Source organism: Lissotriton vulgaris, chromosome 10 (genome assembly GCF_964263255.1).
Source record: "Lissotriton vulgaris chromosome 10, aLisVul1.2, whole genome shotgun sequence".
In the NCBI taxonomy this organism is placed as follows: domain Eukaryota; kingdom Metazoa; phylum Chordata; class Amphibia; order Caudata; family Salamandridae; genus Lissotriton; species Lissotriton vulgaris.
In genome coordinates, this window is record NC_141698.1 from 670,958,142 (window position 1) to 670,977,074 (window position 18,933).

Here is an 18,933-nt window from a genome sequence, read left to right on the forward strand (position 1 = left end):
GAAAGTGGGAGATAGCGTGAGAATGAGATATAGGGAGGGAGAGAAAGATAGAGGAGGAAGACAGAAAGATAGAGGGGGAAGAGTAAAAGAGAGAATGGGTGAGTGATAAAAAAAACAGGCAGAAAGATGGTGAAAGTAGAGAAAGAGAGAAAGAAGTGAGTTGTTTTTAGTTTATCAATCATAATTCTGAGTGATGGTTCTTTAAGAAATATCTGTGACCAGTTCATAATTTGAACTGGTGGTTGCAGTTGGGGCCCACCGGCACTCATTTTTGGGTACTGGCCCTTATTTTTCTTCACAGACTTTAAGAGAGAGAACAACCCAAAATGGGGAAGGAAAGAGAAAGACAGACAATTCATGACAAAGAGGGGGAAAGAAATAGGAAGAGAAAGACAGACAATTAGTGATATTAGGAGAAACCAGGAAAAAAAAACCTGCAAGAGATAAAAAGGCAGGCAATACTTGTTGGTGGTGGAAGAGGCATGAGGTGATATCAAGACTACGCAGCCTTGGTATTTGGAATGCTGACATTCAAAAGCACTGGTTGCTGGTCCCAGTACTTACTCTTTCCAAAAATGGGCTGGTATATCAGTTCAAAGATATCATCTGAAGGTATACACACATCCTTGCATGTGTGCACACAATTTTATAAGTAAAATAACATACACATAAACCTTTCTTCAAAAGTAATTTCCAGTCATTTGTACACAGACAGAAGCAGGCATGTACAAGCTTGCATACATGCATTCAGATTCTCTTGCGCGCACGCTCACACACATATACATACAAAGACCCACCCCCCACGTCAATGCATTGATCTGTAACTATTTATAAAGGCATACATTTATTTATATATGTTTACATATTTACAGTATATAACATGTTTTGATACATAGAACGCTTTTCATTACTAATCTTTACATAGTGGGAAGCTCTTGGATACATTCATCCACATGGAGAACCATTTTTATTTCTCCTTCCCCACATTGTTATGCATTCATTGCAACTGTATACTAGTTTACATATTGTCTTGGGATCAATTTTGTTTTTTGTATTAAAAAGCTATGGTGTGATGGCGAAACTTTAAAATGTACTACATTTTATGATAAAAGCAAGTCTAATGTAAGAGGAGATTGGCTGAATCTAAACGTCAAAGAGGGAGCAGAGACTATTTACTAATACATTTCCCAACATACAGGTGCAGGACTGCACAAAACTGTATTAGACGGCTAATGACGGGATAATACGTTTCCTCAGTAGCTCAGATAGACCCTATGAAGCCTGGTGTATCTTTCTTTACTTTTATGTAAATACAATCACTTATGTGTGACCAACAACTAAATAGGTTCAGAGGCCAAGACTGGATACCTACTAAATTCTTGAAAGGAATTTTGGAAATCAGGACTCCTATGCTACTGAAAGTGATAGATATCATGTCACTTAATTATCACACTTTATCAAATCTGTGGTCTTAACATCACTCTATGCGAAGGGTTCCAGGAGTAATGCTGCACATTATAGGTCTGTTTATCTCCTGGATGCATTAGAGAAAATCTTAGGAAAATGTATTATTAATGGGATTCATGAGCAGTTTGATACACAGGCTGTTCTAATCGATTCCCAATCTGAGTCTTCAAAGGGTATAGGAGCTCTACATCCCCTAGATCTGGTTTAATTTGGAAGGGTGAATTAATATCTACAGTTCATTTTTCTACAGGAGCTAAGCAAGGCTGTGGGCTGGTGGCCACTATTTTCAGTCGCTTGATTTATAACCTAGGGGAATATCTTCTGAACTTTGACTGAACCTTTCATGAATAAGCCGTGGATACCTTCTTTCAGTACTGTGGTGACAGAGATCTAACAATAAATAAGACAAACCAGTGGTCAATGTGGAGGAAATTTCTCCTAAAATAGTATCCACAATCTATGTCAATTCTGAAGTTCTGCATAGATAAGAACTATGGGAATGTGGAGTCTGTGGAATTTGTCAAGTTTTTATTGAACTTATGCCAGGGCTACTCCCGCCCTGCCTGCCCCTCAAGCCTGGGATGGTTTCAAATGAGACATGTTTAAAGTTAAGCCTGGCTGTACTCTGAATATGCTTGTGGACCAGAGAGAGGACTTTATTTACTATGGCTCGATTGCTGGTGTGATGGCTCACTCTGGCTATTCTGGTTACATCTAGTTTAGCTTTGCCAGGTCTTTCATGTTCAAATTAGACTGGGCTATAACAATGTAGTTGTGTGCAGACATTCCTATCTGGTATATGAAAGGCATCTCAATATTAAGATGCTTTTCTTGAATGTCTACATAGTAAGCATACAACCTGCAACAGTAGATCCTGGTTCTATGCTTCCAGGATCCCCAATTAAACCCTAACAGTTTCTTAACACTTTTGGTGTTAAAATGTTGTTTTATCACATCGTGTGAGATGTTTAGAAGTATGCACAACACAGTTCCAAGGACACTTAAATATTTTCTAGCATTGTGTATCCTAGTGTTGGCCCTCACTATACCTACTTGATGTCAGAAATATTGAAGCAGAATAATGTTTTCACCAATTACAAACTGAGAAACATTCCAGCCACGAAAGGTGAAGCTTGGAGACGGGAACCTTCAATTAAGATGTTCACAAATTATGCATACAGTAGAAGGTTAACCTGTGAGACCCATCTTAATAATGTGAGGTTGGAAACTTCTGCTTTTTGTTCTTGCTGTGCCACGCTGCACAATTATCAAAGTGCAAGAAAAAAATTTGCTTTCAAAGATGGTATTCACTTATACGAAGACAGATCTCGAGGGCTTGGGAATTCGGACGACGAATATATCTTGTTTCTGCGGCTCTGAAACCTTGGACTTTCATGCCCTTTAGTGACCAAAAGATCGAGCTCGATATGTTGATGAGAACTTCGTGTCCTTCTTAGCACTTTTATGCTCATGATGTGATGCAACTGCTTTAAGTCCATAGCTACAAGTTAGAAGATTAGCGAGCATCCATGACTTCCTTGAGAAAATCCAAGTCTTTGATACCATTAAATTCGACCTTGTGTGTTTTCCCTTTGACCACAGTCTCAAAGCCCAGCATTGCTCGTTCTTTACACAATGGTTGCATTTTGCAAAATGTCCTTAATAATATTTACAGAAACAACTCATAACATTTTTTGCGAAATAGAAATGACACAGCAAACATAGAAAAGCACACAGGTTTAGCGTACAGCCATGTCTGAAGTCCATAAAACAGAAAGCTGCATTGGTACAATAATTTACATATCACTACGATACGTTTAATAAAACAACAATAAAACATAGATGTTGAATCCAAAAGTGAACTCTGAGTCAATGAGTTCAAGATGTCCGCTGTCTACCTTGACTTGTTCATAGAACGGTCTGTCCTAAGGATTAATTGCCAAGGACACATCTTGTCGAATGCGTACAATCTCGTTCATAGCAGTCCTGTTTGAGTTGACCTTTCTCTTATCGGTTGATGGGGTTTATATAACGGTGGTCTCAGTTTGCAGAAAGGACTGAGCGCGTGAGTCTCGCCGGAAGTGTGAGACGCTCTCTGATCCATTACGGGAATTTGAACAGCTGTATAGTCTGTAATTTCGATCCAAATACCTGTTCAAGAATAAACTTTGCCATTTCCTTTTCAACTCCCCTTGCACCTGTAAGGGAAGTTAAGAGAGAGACTGAGTGGCATGCAACACAATTTTCTTTATGGCTGAAGGAACAACATTTTTTCTATCAAACGAATCTAAGGGGTCAGCTTTCAGTAGGTGACCTGGTTATGAGTAACAATCTGCAGTGAAATCATTTTGGACATCACCCCAAAGGAAAATAACATTAAACGTTTACACTGAAAGCAATTCAAAAGGGACATACTGGAACAAAACAATTGTGTTAATCAGTGCTTGATTTGGAAAAATAGAAGTGCAGGTAACCTGTACCAGAGTACCATCTTGTTTCTGAGTATTTCCGGTACTCTCCAATTAAGCGTATTACGTCACTCTTGGGAAGTGCATGTACTCTCCTTCTCAAAATAAAAAAGTGCTGGTACTAGTGCCGAAAAATATCGGGCCAATTAAAGCACTTGTGTTAAGAAGAAGCACTTCACTGAGAACAAGTGGCGTAATAGATGTGAAAACTAAGGCACATGATTTAAACGCAGACATTAGTATGGATGGCAATAAAAGTAAAAATGTACATATGTTCTAACAACTGTTTGGTGAATAAGGAACAATCATTGGCGATGTCAATAGGTCTGGCTGTAAAGAAATGTTTTAAGGTAATGTGAAACATTACAAGTGAATAGTATAGTGTAGTTAAAAGTTCATGTGACAGTTGTATTGGGTAAGAAAGATCTAAAAATACATTAATGACTGCCCTCCTCCCATCTGTGCTGCTGCAAGAGAAAGACAAACACCATACAAGATTTTGTTATCTAAAGACACTTTAGTAGCTATACACATACCATGTGTGTGCCCCTCAACATTCAACCTAATGTTGCTGGATAAATAAAGTAGTCACCGCTGCGAGAAGGACAAGCACTATTTTGTGGATGCACATAACGTTTGCACAATCAAAACATGTACTCCTAGCTCTCAGTACGTGGGTGGAGCCAAAGCACTTCTGTAATGATGCTCAAATAATTGTCGGGTGACATCTCTGCTGTCAAGCCAGAATAGGAAAATGTTACCAACAAAGACGGACTATAGCGCCCGCAACCTTTTTACTATGGATGCCGTATAGGAACAATCTACAAAAACTGAAACGTTCGAGCCCACGATGACGTGAGCTCAAGGTGCCTAATGGAAACTACCAACGATGACGGACTTTCTGGCACCCGCGGCCTTACTATAAGCGGTGCCATATTGAAAATGTATAAATGAACGCCTTTACTCTCTCAAGGATACCAACAACTGTGTAACCCAACAAAGCAATAATACTCAGGCCATATAAAGGCACTCAGTGGTGAACCTGAATCCCTTATCTAAAAATGAACTATGAAACCATCTTCTGGGAATACATTTCTCAGGTGCTGCAGATTATGCAAACTTCACCATGTGTGTAGAGCGTAAAAGAAAAAAAGGAAAGAATGAAAACATTTAAAACTCAAAGAGTAAAAGACACAATCAAAAGATACAATCATAAAATGCAATATATACACCATTATCTTCAGCCTGCTGATATGTCATTCAACAATAAGCAAATGATGAATCTATAATACCAGAGCCAATATATAGACCTATTGGTTAAGCACCTACACAACCACCCACAGGTGGTGTATTCACAAAAAACATCCTAAATCAACCTTATCATTAATCCCTTTTGGTTCCTGAGTTTTTAATCTCCTTATCCAGTAAATCTATCTCTGTAACAATGTTTTTTGTCAAGTTTCTACCTGTTGCGGGATCTATCAACTCTATTACTTGGAATTTCATTTGGGCTATAGAATCCCGAAATTTCATCCAATGCACTGCCAAACTGCTTTTGATGTTATTATTACAAATAGTACTCTTATGTTCAGAACTTTAAGTTTTTCTTTTTCTTTCAGTTTTGCTTATATAAAGTAGTCCGCATGGACACTTTATACCAAATATCAGATTTTTTGAGTTACAATCTGCATTATGTCTTAATCTTATTTTTTCACCTGTCAAAGGATGTTGAATTCCAACTCCACATATCACATTGTTACAATGCAGGCAGTTCTGACATCGTCTAGTACCCTTATATTCTTTAGCGATTTCTGCTGATTTATACGTTAGCATTTCTTTAAGGTTTCTAGATCTTCTATACGCAAACAGAGGTTTATCCTTAAATAAATCCTTGAAATCACTCTAATTTATGATCTTTTTGAGATGTCTCGAACTTGTGGAATATTTTGATACAAACACGTGTCTGGCCATTTTCATTTCTGGTTGATTATTTAAAAGACGTTCACGAGTCCTACTTTCCATCCTTGAAATAGCATCATCCCAAACCTTCTCAGTGTAGCCCTTCAATGTGAATCATTCTTTTTGAATAATTATGTTTTTTTGTAGAGTAATTTCATCTTAGCAATTGTGAATATGGCAGATTGTGGATCAGATTTTGAGGATGAAAACTTGTAAATGATAATGTGTTGTTCTTGTCTGTCGATTTATGGTAAACCAGTCCGAATAGTACCATTGTCTAATGATACTAATACATCCAAAAATGATAATGATTGTCTGTCCAAAGTGCTAGTAAACTGAATGTGCTCCTCTTATAGATTTAATTGGGTGATCTTAGTTTCTAAGAATTACCAACTGTTACTCCATAGCAGAAAGATGTCATCTATATATCTGCAATATAACATCACATTTTCTGTCCATTCTATGTCATTGTAGATAAATGCTTCTTCGAACCTTGCCATGGAAATATTAGCATATGCTGGGGCCCCAGCAAAGCCCATCGAAGTTCCTTTCAGTTGTGGATAATATTGATTACCCCATTCAAAATAGCTGTGTTGGAGACAAAAATGTAGCATATCCAACACAAACACTTTGTCTGCTCCTATAGCCGGTTGTTTTAACAGAAAGATGTTTTTCCTAAAATACCATTCTGTGATTGTAACAGAATAAATGTTTTTGTGTATCAAGAGCATATGCCATTGTTCTTTGATGTTAGAACTATATGGTGTTTTTAGCATCTAATTATGTGTTGATTTTGAATGATTGTAAATACTGAGTTTTTAAACTGATTATAGCAACAGCCTTCAGGCTATTGTGCACAGAGGTCAAGTTTTTAGAAGTGAGTGATGTTGTATGTCTCTAGATTCCGCCCTAAAACATTTATAAGATTCTATCGAAGCATGGTGCACAGCAGGATCCCACTGCACACGAATGATAATAACAACTGACAACGAATGGAGTCCGACCTCAATAATCGTGACAGCGGTTGGCGATCTCACAACGCGTATGAAGTGATAGTAGACTTCAGCCGAAATTGTCCCATAAGTCTTCTATTTTAGCGATGGCAAGTATGCCCGGCACAACACCGGCAGTAGAGACTCCTGTTGTATGGGGTAGATCTTCAACAGTTATGGGTCTACAATGGAGACCAGGATATGCCAGGGGACTTTCAGTACCAGGGATACCACACTCGCCCAAGCACCACCAACTGACACACAGCAGCTGATTTATGACCAAAACAACTTCTGCTACATGGGACAATCATCGCAATTTATTTCTTCCTGCCATAGACACTGGTCCATATGGTCATCCGGGCCATGAAGGAAGTAAGGGCAGTCTGAGGAAGAATATAGTGAGGATGCAGTTGAGTTAGATCCCTACTGCCCCTGACGATGTTCGGGGGGTTTTCAGAAATGGTCCAGTAAGCTCTGGGTGAGGCTTGCAGCCTAGGAGAATGACAGTTTCTTTTGTTCTTCTTTGATAACCTGTCTTCAAACCGGTCTTCTGCTTTTTTACCACACTACTATATTTAAAAGAATGCAAGTTGGAGAACTGGGGAGAGGTTTTCTCCCAGTCGAAGGGCGAGTACTGGTGCTGAAGAATCGAGGAAATCAGGTGCTGCAATAGTCTGCAAATTTCTTTTGTAAAACCTAGAGGGTCTACAAGCATCTACAAGTGTGCTTGTGCGTCTTCCCTGTAAAGTCCTTGTGTAACCAGAAACTAAAGAAGGAGAGGCTGCACTACCACTGGTACTCTAAGCAACAGGCAAACAAGTGGCTCCTTCAACAAGTTAGAGCCTCTCCCTGTTGGAGCGGCCAGGGTCGGATTAGGTGCAGCTTGCAGGTCATGGTCCCCATTTTCTACAATGACCCTCCTAAGCATTAGATCATTTTATTCTTTTCCCAGACATATTTGCTTCATTGTTCTAATAATCCTCTAACAGCTTTTGGTTAGTATTATGACAGCATAAAAACTCAGATCTGGTAGAATTCTTTCTTCTAGATTGTGCCAAAAATGAAATCCAACCCATTAGGAAATAGAGTGCCGTACTTGGGAGCTTTAAAAGGGAGAAGAAGAATATTGGTGTACATCCAAAAATTACCTAAAGAAACTCCTACCTCCAGTAGAGTGTCAGTGCAATCGAAGATGGATGTTAAGCTGCAAGCAAACAAGGATCAGCAGACTGTGCCAAAGAGGCAATGTGTTTGCTTCAGAATTCTGCTCAGCCAGTTCAAGAGCCCCACTATCGGGGGAAAATTCATTCTTGAGGGAACGCTCTTCAATGTGTACCGCTATAGCACCCCCACAGGCTTTGCAGGCTCTATTATATTGGACAACACCTTGCCAGACATTTAACCTTTCAATTTAAATGAGGGGGTAGTAAACACATGTGTGTACTAATTGTTTGATATGCCCAAGCAGCCTAAAAATCTTTGGAAATGTTTTCTAGTACTCCAAGTTTCACAGCTTCTGTTGTATCAAATATTTCATTGACTCTGTTTTTTTTTAACCTGCCCATTAAGGGATATAGGCAGAAGTAGTGATGTTTTCCAAATATTTAAAAAAGTTAAAAAGGGTAAAAAGTCAGTAAAAATACAGGAACCGGTTATTAAGTCAGGTATGAGAAAGAGAAAAAGGAAAATTCCAAGGTTAAAAAAGAAAAGTGCAAGAAGACTTACATTTCCTATGACGGCTCCGTAATGAGAGGCCCTTGTTGGGCAAATACCAGTAGAAGAAGGTACTGTTGCTGCCCTGGCTGAGGCAGTCCCTCTCTCATTGATCCCTAATTCTCATGAGGGGGCGGGGGCATCTGATGGCCCATGGTATGAATCTGAGCAGTTGGGCCAGAACAGATTGATGCCCATATATGGCAAGGTTGGACTCCTCCTACATGCAGGAGCTGAGTTTAGGTCTGAGGCTGAACAAAGATGCGGCAAGGAATTTGTTGTTAGCTCCTATGAGGAAACACCGTGGGTTCTGCATTTGGTGGGTGTTTTTGCTAATACGGAATGTATTCTTAATAGATCATGTATTTTATATTTTTTTGAGTCAATTCCAAGGTTGTCCAAAATTTCTTCTAAAGACTTTTCTCTGGTTGTTCTTCTGTAAGCCAGAGAACTAGCTTCATTGTGGTCATTCACTTGGGTCGATTTTTATTCCAGAATAGTGGTGGATGAAGTCATGAATTCATTGCATGAGTTTCAAAGGTCAGGATTTGACATCTATAACTCATTTATTCATAGGTCTGTCTCCTCCTGGGTGTTGCCAACTCAGGTAAATGAACAGGGGGAGAGTGCGGGAGTCTCAATTAATCAGTCCAACAATTTTCCATCATCGGGGGGCATGAGTTTGTTTGCTTTGATAACATCCTTATAGTGAAATAAGAAAAAGGTAGGCAGATCTTCGTTCATTGTGAAGAACTATCAACCCATTATGACAACACAAGGGAATTGATCGCCAGGGCAATACATGATAAAACAGTGATTTCTAGATCCATATTTTCTAGCTCCTGATGAGATTGGGGTTAACTTGCCATAGAACATTGTGGGTCTGAAAAGGAATTATGACTCTTTGCGGGTTGTTATTTTACAGAGAAATGCTATGATTATTGCATTGCAAGAGACCTGGGAAGTGAATGATGTGTAGATGAGCCACCATAGGGTTTTTAGCATGAGATCAGCTAAGCGGAATATCAGTCGGCCTGTGGGAGGACTAGCCGCAATACTAGGTGTAAAATATGAAACTGAGGAACACATCTTATTTCAGGAATTTACTAATTTCTTGACAATCTAAATCTTTGGCTTGTCATCAGAAAAGCAGGGTGAAATGGGGACAAAAGGCTGCCCACATTCAATATTAATCAATACCTATATTCCACCGAAGAAAAGGCTGGATGATCAGTTAAAGGAGCTGGCAGTCCTGATGGATAAGGTGAATTCATCTTTCCCAAAGGTATCAATCTTGTTGACGGGTGATTTTAATGCTAAAATTCCCCATAATCTAGCGAGGGATGAGTTCCAATGGGAGAAAGGAAATGTTTTGGGTATCCCGTGTCAGCTTCTGGAGCACCATTGTGGGGATGTGAAAGGAAGACAACTGGGCTTGTTGCTTGATAGCTTAAACCTGTTAGAACTGGGGGACACTAGTTGGCAGAGGTAGGTACCACTGTCCAAATAGGGACCCTTGCTTCTAGTCAGGGTAGGGAGGAAACACTCTTAGATAACCTCTGCTCACCCGCTGGGTAGCTTGGCATGAGCAGTCAAGGCTTATGAAAGGAAATGTGTAAAGTATTTGCACCAACACTCACAGTAACACAGTAAAAACACCACAAACTCACTCCACAACAGTTTATAAAAATAAACGTATTTAATTTAAACTGCACCAGACCAAAACGACAAAAATCCAACATACACAGTTCAAGAATATGGTTTCAAAAGAGTTCTTAAAGTTGCGATAAAATAATCCACAGTTGCATGAAAAGTTCACAGTTGTGCCACGTTTAGCCAACAGTATCTTTAAATGCAACAAAGTTCCAAAACAGAAACAGGTGCGGTGGAAAACAAGCGATGCGTCACTCCTGAGACCCTGGGAGGCGATGCAACAGCCCCACTGGATGTAGCGGGCATTTTGCAGTGACTCCGGTTGAGGTTCCGTGACAATTGTAAGTGGTGTTTTCGACTTGTACGAATATGGTCGAGTCTGGTATCTATGAACCGCAAATGACGAGTTTAGTAAGTTGTGCTAACTTAAACCGTTCGTTTGTTATGTGGGTTTTTCATCTGTACCCACGGGTTCCATCTTAGATACGGCATCCATTTTGTCTCTTGCCCTCAAGTAGCCAGCGAACGGACGCTGTCCGCTTCGCGACCCTGGGACTCCCAAGATATTTGCGGAAGACACATGTTCTTTGTAAGTGTCTTTATGACGAGGGGGATGCTGCTGCAAAGCAGATGGCGCCGCTCGAGGCTCATCTTGCCGCATCTTGCCGCACGGACTTATTGTCTCAGCCGTGCATCTCATTAGGCACGTCCCTTTGATGCCTGTATCTCGTGTTTCCCGATACCTCCCCTTTTACACCCTTTCCGATCTCCCCACTGTCTCCGTCTTCCTCTGCACCTGTCCTTGTTCCTATTTCAATCTGTTTTACTGCTGATTGGAATTCGCTAATGGTGGGAAGATGGGTTTTTACAGTTGGGAACCACCAAATGTTTCCGCACTTATGTTCGGGACCTCATGTGCATCAAAGTGACCAAAGCGACCCCTCTAGGGGATAATGGTGGGAACCGGGTTGTAAACTTTTGTGTTCGATGTAACTCTATGGGTAAAAACTGTATAAAAGGAGCGATCCACAGAACCAATTTGAAGCAGTCTCCCCGAACTACACTCGATGTACTTCCTGTGATTTCTGTGTTCCCTACAGCAAATAAACCTTGAATCTTTGACGCCGAAGGAAGTGTCCCGTGTCTCTGTCATTCGTACGCCGGAGCAGGTTACCCACGAAGGTTTCAGGTGTTGTGCCCTGGCACCGCTGGGTCTTAAAGAACCCAGTCCTTCAGTTGGCGCCCAACGTGGGGCTGCATCAGTGGTACCGGTCCAAGCCCGACGATCGTGAGGAACTTCGTGTGAAATCTCCGAGGGAAGGTGCACTCCGCTTCATCAAACCTGTTGTCGAAACAAGTGGCCCGAAGACTTTTCCCGCGAAGATTCCCGCCTCCTGACGGCTGCGACGGACTGCTGCCCTGACTGTAGACCTGTTTTGGCGCCTGGCGTAGACCTTGGTATAGCGAGACGATTGACGGGCCTTCCTGGTGACGCCATCGATCTTTGAGTTAAGTATTTGTGGGTCGCTCCCAGAGTTCTTGGTTGTTGACACTTTAGCGAGTGTTTTTGTTGTTAACGCTGTGTGAGTGTTTTTGTCGGTGACACTTTACTAGCGTACTTTGTTGTGTTGTTTGACGACTGCAGCCGCCAAAAACCGAGGGTTTTGTTCTTTGCTGGGACTTGGTAAATCCCGTAACCCTTGAAGTTTGTGAAACTCGGCTAGTGTGCAAGATGCCTGGTCGTAGTACTTTGTTTAGTTGTTTCAGGCCTTGTGGTACGGATTCCCGACTGGAGGACTCGTGTCCGATACCTCCGGTTGGAACTCCCACGTATGAGCTCTATAGTAAACATGGGCTAGGCCCGATTACTTTTAATGAATACTGGATCAAATATACAAAAAAAGATGGTGACCTTCGCTGGCCACCACATGGTAGCTTCGAGGCACCGATCTTAGATAATCTAGAGGTTAAATTGTTCGCGAAAAAGTCAAGGCCGTGTTTGATGCCTTTCGGTTGTGGCGCAAAGAAGCCCGACAGAAAGAAATCAGACAGACTAAACGAAATCAGCGAGATACTGCTGGTACCATTATAAAGAAAGCAGAGCAGTTCCAGCATGATAAGGAGGTTAGGGAAAAGGAAGTGTTTGACAGATTACAGCGTATGACCGTAGATAAATGTTATCCCGCTTTGCCTACGGAGTCGGAAACGAAGGATGAGTCAGTTGAGGATCCTTTAATGTCCTATCTTATGAAGTCGCCACCTCCGTACGTACAGGGTACCACAGCCCCTGTGATTCCCCCTGTACCTGTTCCTGCACCTATTCTTCCTTTGCCTGTTCCTCAACCTGCACCCGTTCTTCCGACTGTTCCTGCTCCTTCGTCTGTTTCCATTCCTACTGCTCCTCCGCTTCCACATACTCCTGCTCACGCTACTGCTCCTGTTTTGTTAACCCCTACCGTTGCTACTGTTTCTACTCCTTCTCTTGTTAGTCCTGTGTCCTATACTCCACCCTCTACTCGTAGTCGTAATTCTCCTCTTGCGGCTAGCTTCTTTCATTCGCTTGGACCTGTTCTAGGGTCCGCTGGTTCCGATGGTCCTCAGAGACGTAGTCAGCTTCCTGGTAATAGGGAACGTGCTTCGCTATATAATATGGCGATGGGTTGGATGATGCACCCCCTTAGAAATCCACCACGTGTTGTGCTCGACACGTTTTGTCAGTTCAATATACCAACCCAGAGATTCGTGTTTGAGGAAATGTGTAAGGTTCTTCGTGATCAGATATCGGCCGACGCACCTGACGAGGTGTTGACCGCTTTGTCTGATCTACAGCTTCAGTTCTCGACTGGACTGATAGTAGATACCAATGTTCGACGTGCTGTTGAACGGTTGCTATCTTTCCGTCCCACTCCTATACCTCAAGCCTTGTTTGTTGAGGATGTCGAAAGACAGACAGATGAGTCTGGTCAATTCCCTATGCGTGAAGTTCCACCGGTTTGGATGCCAGGTAACCCCGCAGCTGCCCTTCCGATCCCGCCGTTTTTCCAGAGAGTATGGATACATCTCCCATGGAAGAGATCGGAAGTGTTACAGGTGAAGCAATCTTTGCCTGACCCTCGCAAGAATCCTGCAGGGTATTACAAAGAGTTATCGCAGCTCGTAGATGCTACGATAATGAATCTTGCCGATATCGATATGTTGTTCGGCAATGTCGTACCGCAACCGGTATGGGCTAAGATTCGTCAGGAAAATCACGCAAACGAATTAGGTGGTGCTTGGGCTGCCATTGTAGCGGCAGATGCGCGACAAGTTGGTGGTGCTAAACCCGAGCAGTTGATTACTGCCCTTCCTCAAAGAATTATAACGCTAATGAAAACTCTTATGCCAGCTATGAGAGTAAATTGGGACAAATTGTCAGCTTGTAGGCAAAAGAAGGACGAGAGTGTTTCCGACTTCTTTACGAGGTTTGAGGAGGCATTCATCGACCATAGTGGTCAGGATATGAGCACTGAGGGTGGTCAAAGGTTGTTTGTGGATAAATTTGTTTCGAACTTATTGCCCGATTTGAGCAATAAATTAAAGAATTCGGAAAGTGCATGGGCCGTTTCTACCTCAGCTCAGATATTGGCTACGGCACAATATTATGAGAATAGAGAAAAAGAAGAGAACGACCGTGCTGATAAAAAGACGAAAGAGCTGAAAACTAAAGTGTTGCTTCAGCAAGCGTATCCTCCACGCTCAAATCAGACTAATTCGCAACAGAATAGATCGCAGCCACAATCGAATAGATCTCAAAATCGTAATGACTCCTCTTCCCAAAGATCTTCGTTAGGGTACAATCAATGTGCTTATTGCAGACAAGAGGGTCACATTAAATTCAATTGTCCCGTTCTAAACGAACGTAATGGTGGTAACTCATCTAGAGGAGGTCGTGGTGGTTCGCAGCAGGCATCACGTGGTAGAGGTCGTGGTGCTCAGAACGATCGCTCAGATAACTCATCAAATTCCGAAAATTGTTTTGATCAACGTGGATCGTCGCAAGGACGATCTGCGCAGTACAATGTAGACGATTATTACGTCGATCAGGGAACTGACGACTGTAATTACTAGGACAGCCAAAGACAAGGAGAGGGAGTGGTATCAGTTCCGGTTGATCAGAGAGGGCCTTACGTCGCAGTTGCTACATCGGGCGTCGTTGAGCCTTTTCTGTTGGACACTGGTGCAGCGAAAAGTTCCATTAAGCATTCGAAACTCCCTGGCGCACCTTTGTCTGGCTTAACAAATGTTTCCGTTGGATTCTCTGGCGCCCCTGTTAGCAATCCAGTTTCGCGCCCTTTGCCCCTTAAAATTGGGCCACGTGAGCTAGAAGCTCCATTTATTCTAACCACAGGTTGTGGTGAAAATCTTTTGGGCCTGGATTTGCTTAAACGATTGTATGCAACTTTGTATTGTTCTCCTGCGGGTGTAAAGCTTACGTTAGGAGAGAGGGTTGTCTCTCCCATGTACTTGTCTCTCGACAAGCTCCCACCGGAATTGGGTTCTCTTCCTGCGTCTTTATGGGCAACGGGTCCAAATGATGTGGGCCTACTTGATATCTCCCCTTATGTTGTTCAATTGAAATCTAATGTGCGACTGCCACGTATTCCCCAATATCGTATCTCCCTTGATGGTGAACGAGCACTGTTAGCGATCATCTATGATTTGATCGAGAAAGATGTTATTGAAGAGACTCGGGGAAACGTGTGCAACAGTCCCGTGCTGCCCATTCTTAAACGTACTGATCCTTCAAAACCGCCTGTTTATCGCTTTGTTATCGATTTACGGGAGGTGAATAAAATTGTGGTTCCTCAATTCCCCGTTGTGCCTGACATCACGGCGCTACTGACTCTGATTCCAGCTTCTGCATCGTGGTTTTCGGTGATTGACTTGAAAAATGCGTTTTTCAGCATCCCGATTGCCGAGGAAAGCAGAGACCTTTTCGGTTTCTCTCTTGGTGGACGCAGCTTCCGGTTCAAACGCGCTCCTCAGGGCTACTGTGAAAGTCCATCGATTTACAGTCAAGCCTTGAAGGGTCAACTGGATGCGTTTAGGTTGCCGGTCGGTGCGGCCTTAATCCAATACGTCGACGACTTATTGGTAGCTGCAGATACTCAGGACATTTGCAAAATTGCTACGGTGTCGTTGCTGCAACATCTCTGTGAGTTAAATCACAAGGTGTCACCTACTAAACTCCAATATTGTTGTCAAGAAGTAACCTATCTAGGTCACTTATTGTCAAAGGAGGGAAGGAGGTTGACCCCAGAGAGAATTGCAGCAATTGCGCGAATGGCTGTGCCAACAACCCAAAGAGATGTGCGTGCCTTTCTAGGTATCACGTCGTACTGCAGGCAATGGATTCCTAATTTTTCATTGCTAGCGAAACCACTGGTGGCTCTTACGTGCAAGGACGTTTCAACTCCTTTACCATGGACGGAAGAATGTCAGAAAAGTTTTTCTGAACTGCGTGATTCATTGTGTTCGGCTCCTGTGTTAGGTACCCCTGACTACAGTAAGCCGTTTACGTTATATGTTCACGAGAGAGAAGGTTGTGCTTTGAGTGTCTTAACGCAACCTTTTGGTGGTAAGCAACGTCCATGTGCATATTTTTCCTCGACCTTGGACCCAGTAGCTAGAGCATTGCCGAGTTGTTTACGAGCAACAGCGGCAGCCGCGGTCTCCATCCGACAATCAGCAGGATTGGTCATGGATAATATGCTTACGGTGATGGTTCCGCATGCAGTCGATACTCTTTTGAATCGAACGAAAACTCAGCACTTGACGAGTGCGAGGTTGTCTGGGTACGAGTTGACGCTGTTGGCAAGCCACATTCAGATAAAACGTTGTAACGTTCTGAACCCGGCAACTTTGTTACCAATTAGCACAGAGTCAGATGAAGTAGCAGAACATGATTGCTACTTGAGGACTGAAGAGGAAACAAAAGGTCGAGTGGACCTTAAAAACACCCCATTGGAAGATCCGGATGGTACACTGTATGTGGATGGGTCTTGTTTTAAGTTGCCGAATGGTGATGTGACTACTGCTTATGCTGTCGTGACGTTGAATACTGTTGTTGAGACTGCGAGGTTGAATCAGAATTCTGCCCGAGCTGCAGAATTGATTGCTCTCACTAGAGCATGTGTGTTAGCGAAAGGGAAACGTGTGAATGTGTTTACCGACAGCCAATACGCATTTGGCGTCGCTCACAGTTTTGGACGATTGTGGAGAGAGAGAGGTTTCTTGACGTCGCACGGTACGAAGATTCAGCATGGCCAGCTTGTGAATGATCTTTTGGATGCATTGACGTTGCCTAAACAAGTAGCGATCGTTAAATGTAGTGCGCATCGTAAGGTGACGGATGATGTTGGTCGTGGTAATGCGTTTGCGTGATGAGACTGCTAAGGAGACTGCCCGGAACCTTAGCACTCGAATGTATGTGACGAGTTCGGTTAGGTGGCCTACAGAATCGAGTATGTGTGAGGACACTATCGAAAGTGTGAAAGAAATTCAGAATGAGGCCACCGAGACTGAAAAGACGAAGTGGAAAGAAAGCACGGGAAAATTGGATGCGAATGGTTGTTGGATTGATTTGTCTGATCAGAAAAGATGGATGTTACCGGATGCGTATGTGCTGGCCGTTGTGACAATGGCGCATGGGTTAGCACATATTAGCGTGAAAGGTATTTGTAAATTGTTGTCTCCGGTGTGGAAGAATGATGGCATTACGAAATGTGCTGAACGTCTGGTGAAGAATTGTATGGTGTGCATGATGTACAATCCTGGCAAAGGAACCCCAACTCCTCCTGGTAGTTTTGCTCCCCCTTCATGTCCCTTTGAGGTGATTCAATTGGACTTCATCCATATGGAGAGATGCAATAACCTGAAATACGTTTTAGTTGTGGTTTGCGCATTCTCCCGATGGATCGAGGCCTATCCTCTCAAAGACAATACTGCTTTGTCTACTGCGAAAATCCTACTGAAGGAATATTTTCCTCGGTATGGAATGCCTAGAGTCGTGTGGTCAGATAACGGAAGTGAGTTTGTGGGTAGTGTGATGAAGAGTGTGTGTAAGGGCCTTGGAATTAATCAGAAATTCCACAGCGCCAATCATCCCCAGTCAGCTGGATTGGTTGAAGGGTACAACGGCACCCTCAAACTAAAGTTAGCGAAGATTCAGGCTACGACTGGTCTTTCGTGGCCTGACGCTTTACCTTTGGCATTACTGTCAACTAGGGCGACTGTACACTCCCGAGTAGGGCTTAGTCCCTATGAAATAGTGTTCGGCCGTCCTGCGAATGTGTGGGGGGTTCCTAGGCCAGGAATATTCTCTGATCTTGAGTACCCAATGTTGATCGATTATCTACATGACTTGACTGCTAAACTGAGGTTAATTCACCAACAGGTTTACGACGCATTGCCGACGCAGACGGAGGGTCCAGGCCACCAGCTCCAGCCCGGAGACTGGGTGGTGACGAGAAATTTTTCACGCAAGAATAACCTGGACCCGAGGTTTACCGGACCCTATCAAGTGCTCCTGGCCACGAGGACTGCCGTTCGTCTCGAGGGGCGTAAGAATTGGGTGCATGCCACCCACACCAAAAGAGTCCCCATCCCTTTGCCGGCAGACCCGTGGGTAAGGAGAGGCATTGCATCAACTGAAACAGAAACATTGCCGGCGTTTGTACCTTTTAGCGACGCACAGCCTGTTGGAGAATCCTCAGCGCAGCAGAAAGACACTGTTGAACAATTAGCATCAAAAGACTCAAGACCAGAACACTCAACTGATCAGCAGGACGCTGTCTCTTCAACGGATCCTTTGTTTGACGAGCAGACACGTCCTGGGAAAACCCGATACTTTTTGCGATCTCGCACTAAAGACTAATAAACAGATCCTGCTTTTCTGTATTGACAACTGCATTATCCCGTTTTCCGTGATCAGTTTTGAATATTCATATTGCTGTAATTATTTTGTACATATATTGAGCTTCCTTCCTTATATTTTTGCTTTTACAGCTGAGAGACTTTGTTTTTGCATACATACATATTGTGCATTAAAGGCCGTAGGGCCGCGCGCGTACTTCCTTCTGGATAGTAGGTCTTGACGCTAGGTTAAAGGCCGTCGGTTCCTGGGAACTCCTAGGGATTGACTACTGCTACACAGAACGAAGTGCGTCAAGAAACGTTGCGGACGGTCGTAGGGAATGCCATTCTCGAAGCTGAACGATTTGGAAGGAGCTCAGGTTCACAGATTCAAGCTGCAGCAACTCAGTCGTACCAAATGTTTTATATTCCAACTGTTTGTATTGTTTTTGACTGCTTCTGCATTATTGGCGGGTGGGGTGTATTATACGATGTCTTACTTCTTGCCTTCTGCTACACCTACTCCTACTCCTGACCCTAAACTTACCTCTACTGTTTCTCCTCATTCCTTTCATATGTTACCGGAACACGAGCAGGCTAGACGTGTAGAATTCCGCAATAATTCCTTTATTCAGCTCCTTCATCAGCATCAGTTAGTGGTTAACACTACTAATTGTTGGGTGTGTGGGTTGATGCCACATACTACGGATAAGGGAATTCCATACCTGGTGTTACCGTATAGTTCCCAAGGGTCTGCTCGAGCATTCCAGACAATGTTTCGAAGCGCA

The 18,933-nt window shown here is 42.9% G+C and overlaps 1 protein-coding gene across 1 annotated transcript in view; it reads right to left on the minus strand.

The window, feature by feature from the left end:
* Positions 1-827: 827 nt before the first annotated feature.
* VIPR2 (vasoactive intestinal peptide receptor 2) overlaps positions 828-18,933 on the minus strand; it is a 1,121,328-nt gene continuing 1,103,222 nt past the window's right edge. Inside the window, exon 13 of the mRNA XM_086941506.1 lies at positions 828-3,665. Within this exon, the coding sequence (XP_086797632.1) occupies positions 3,492-3,665 (174 nt within the window). The 3' untranslated portion in view covers positions 828-3,491. The remainder of the gene's footprint in view (positions 3,666-18,933) is intronic.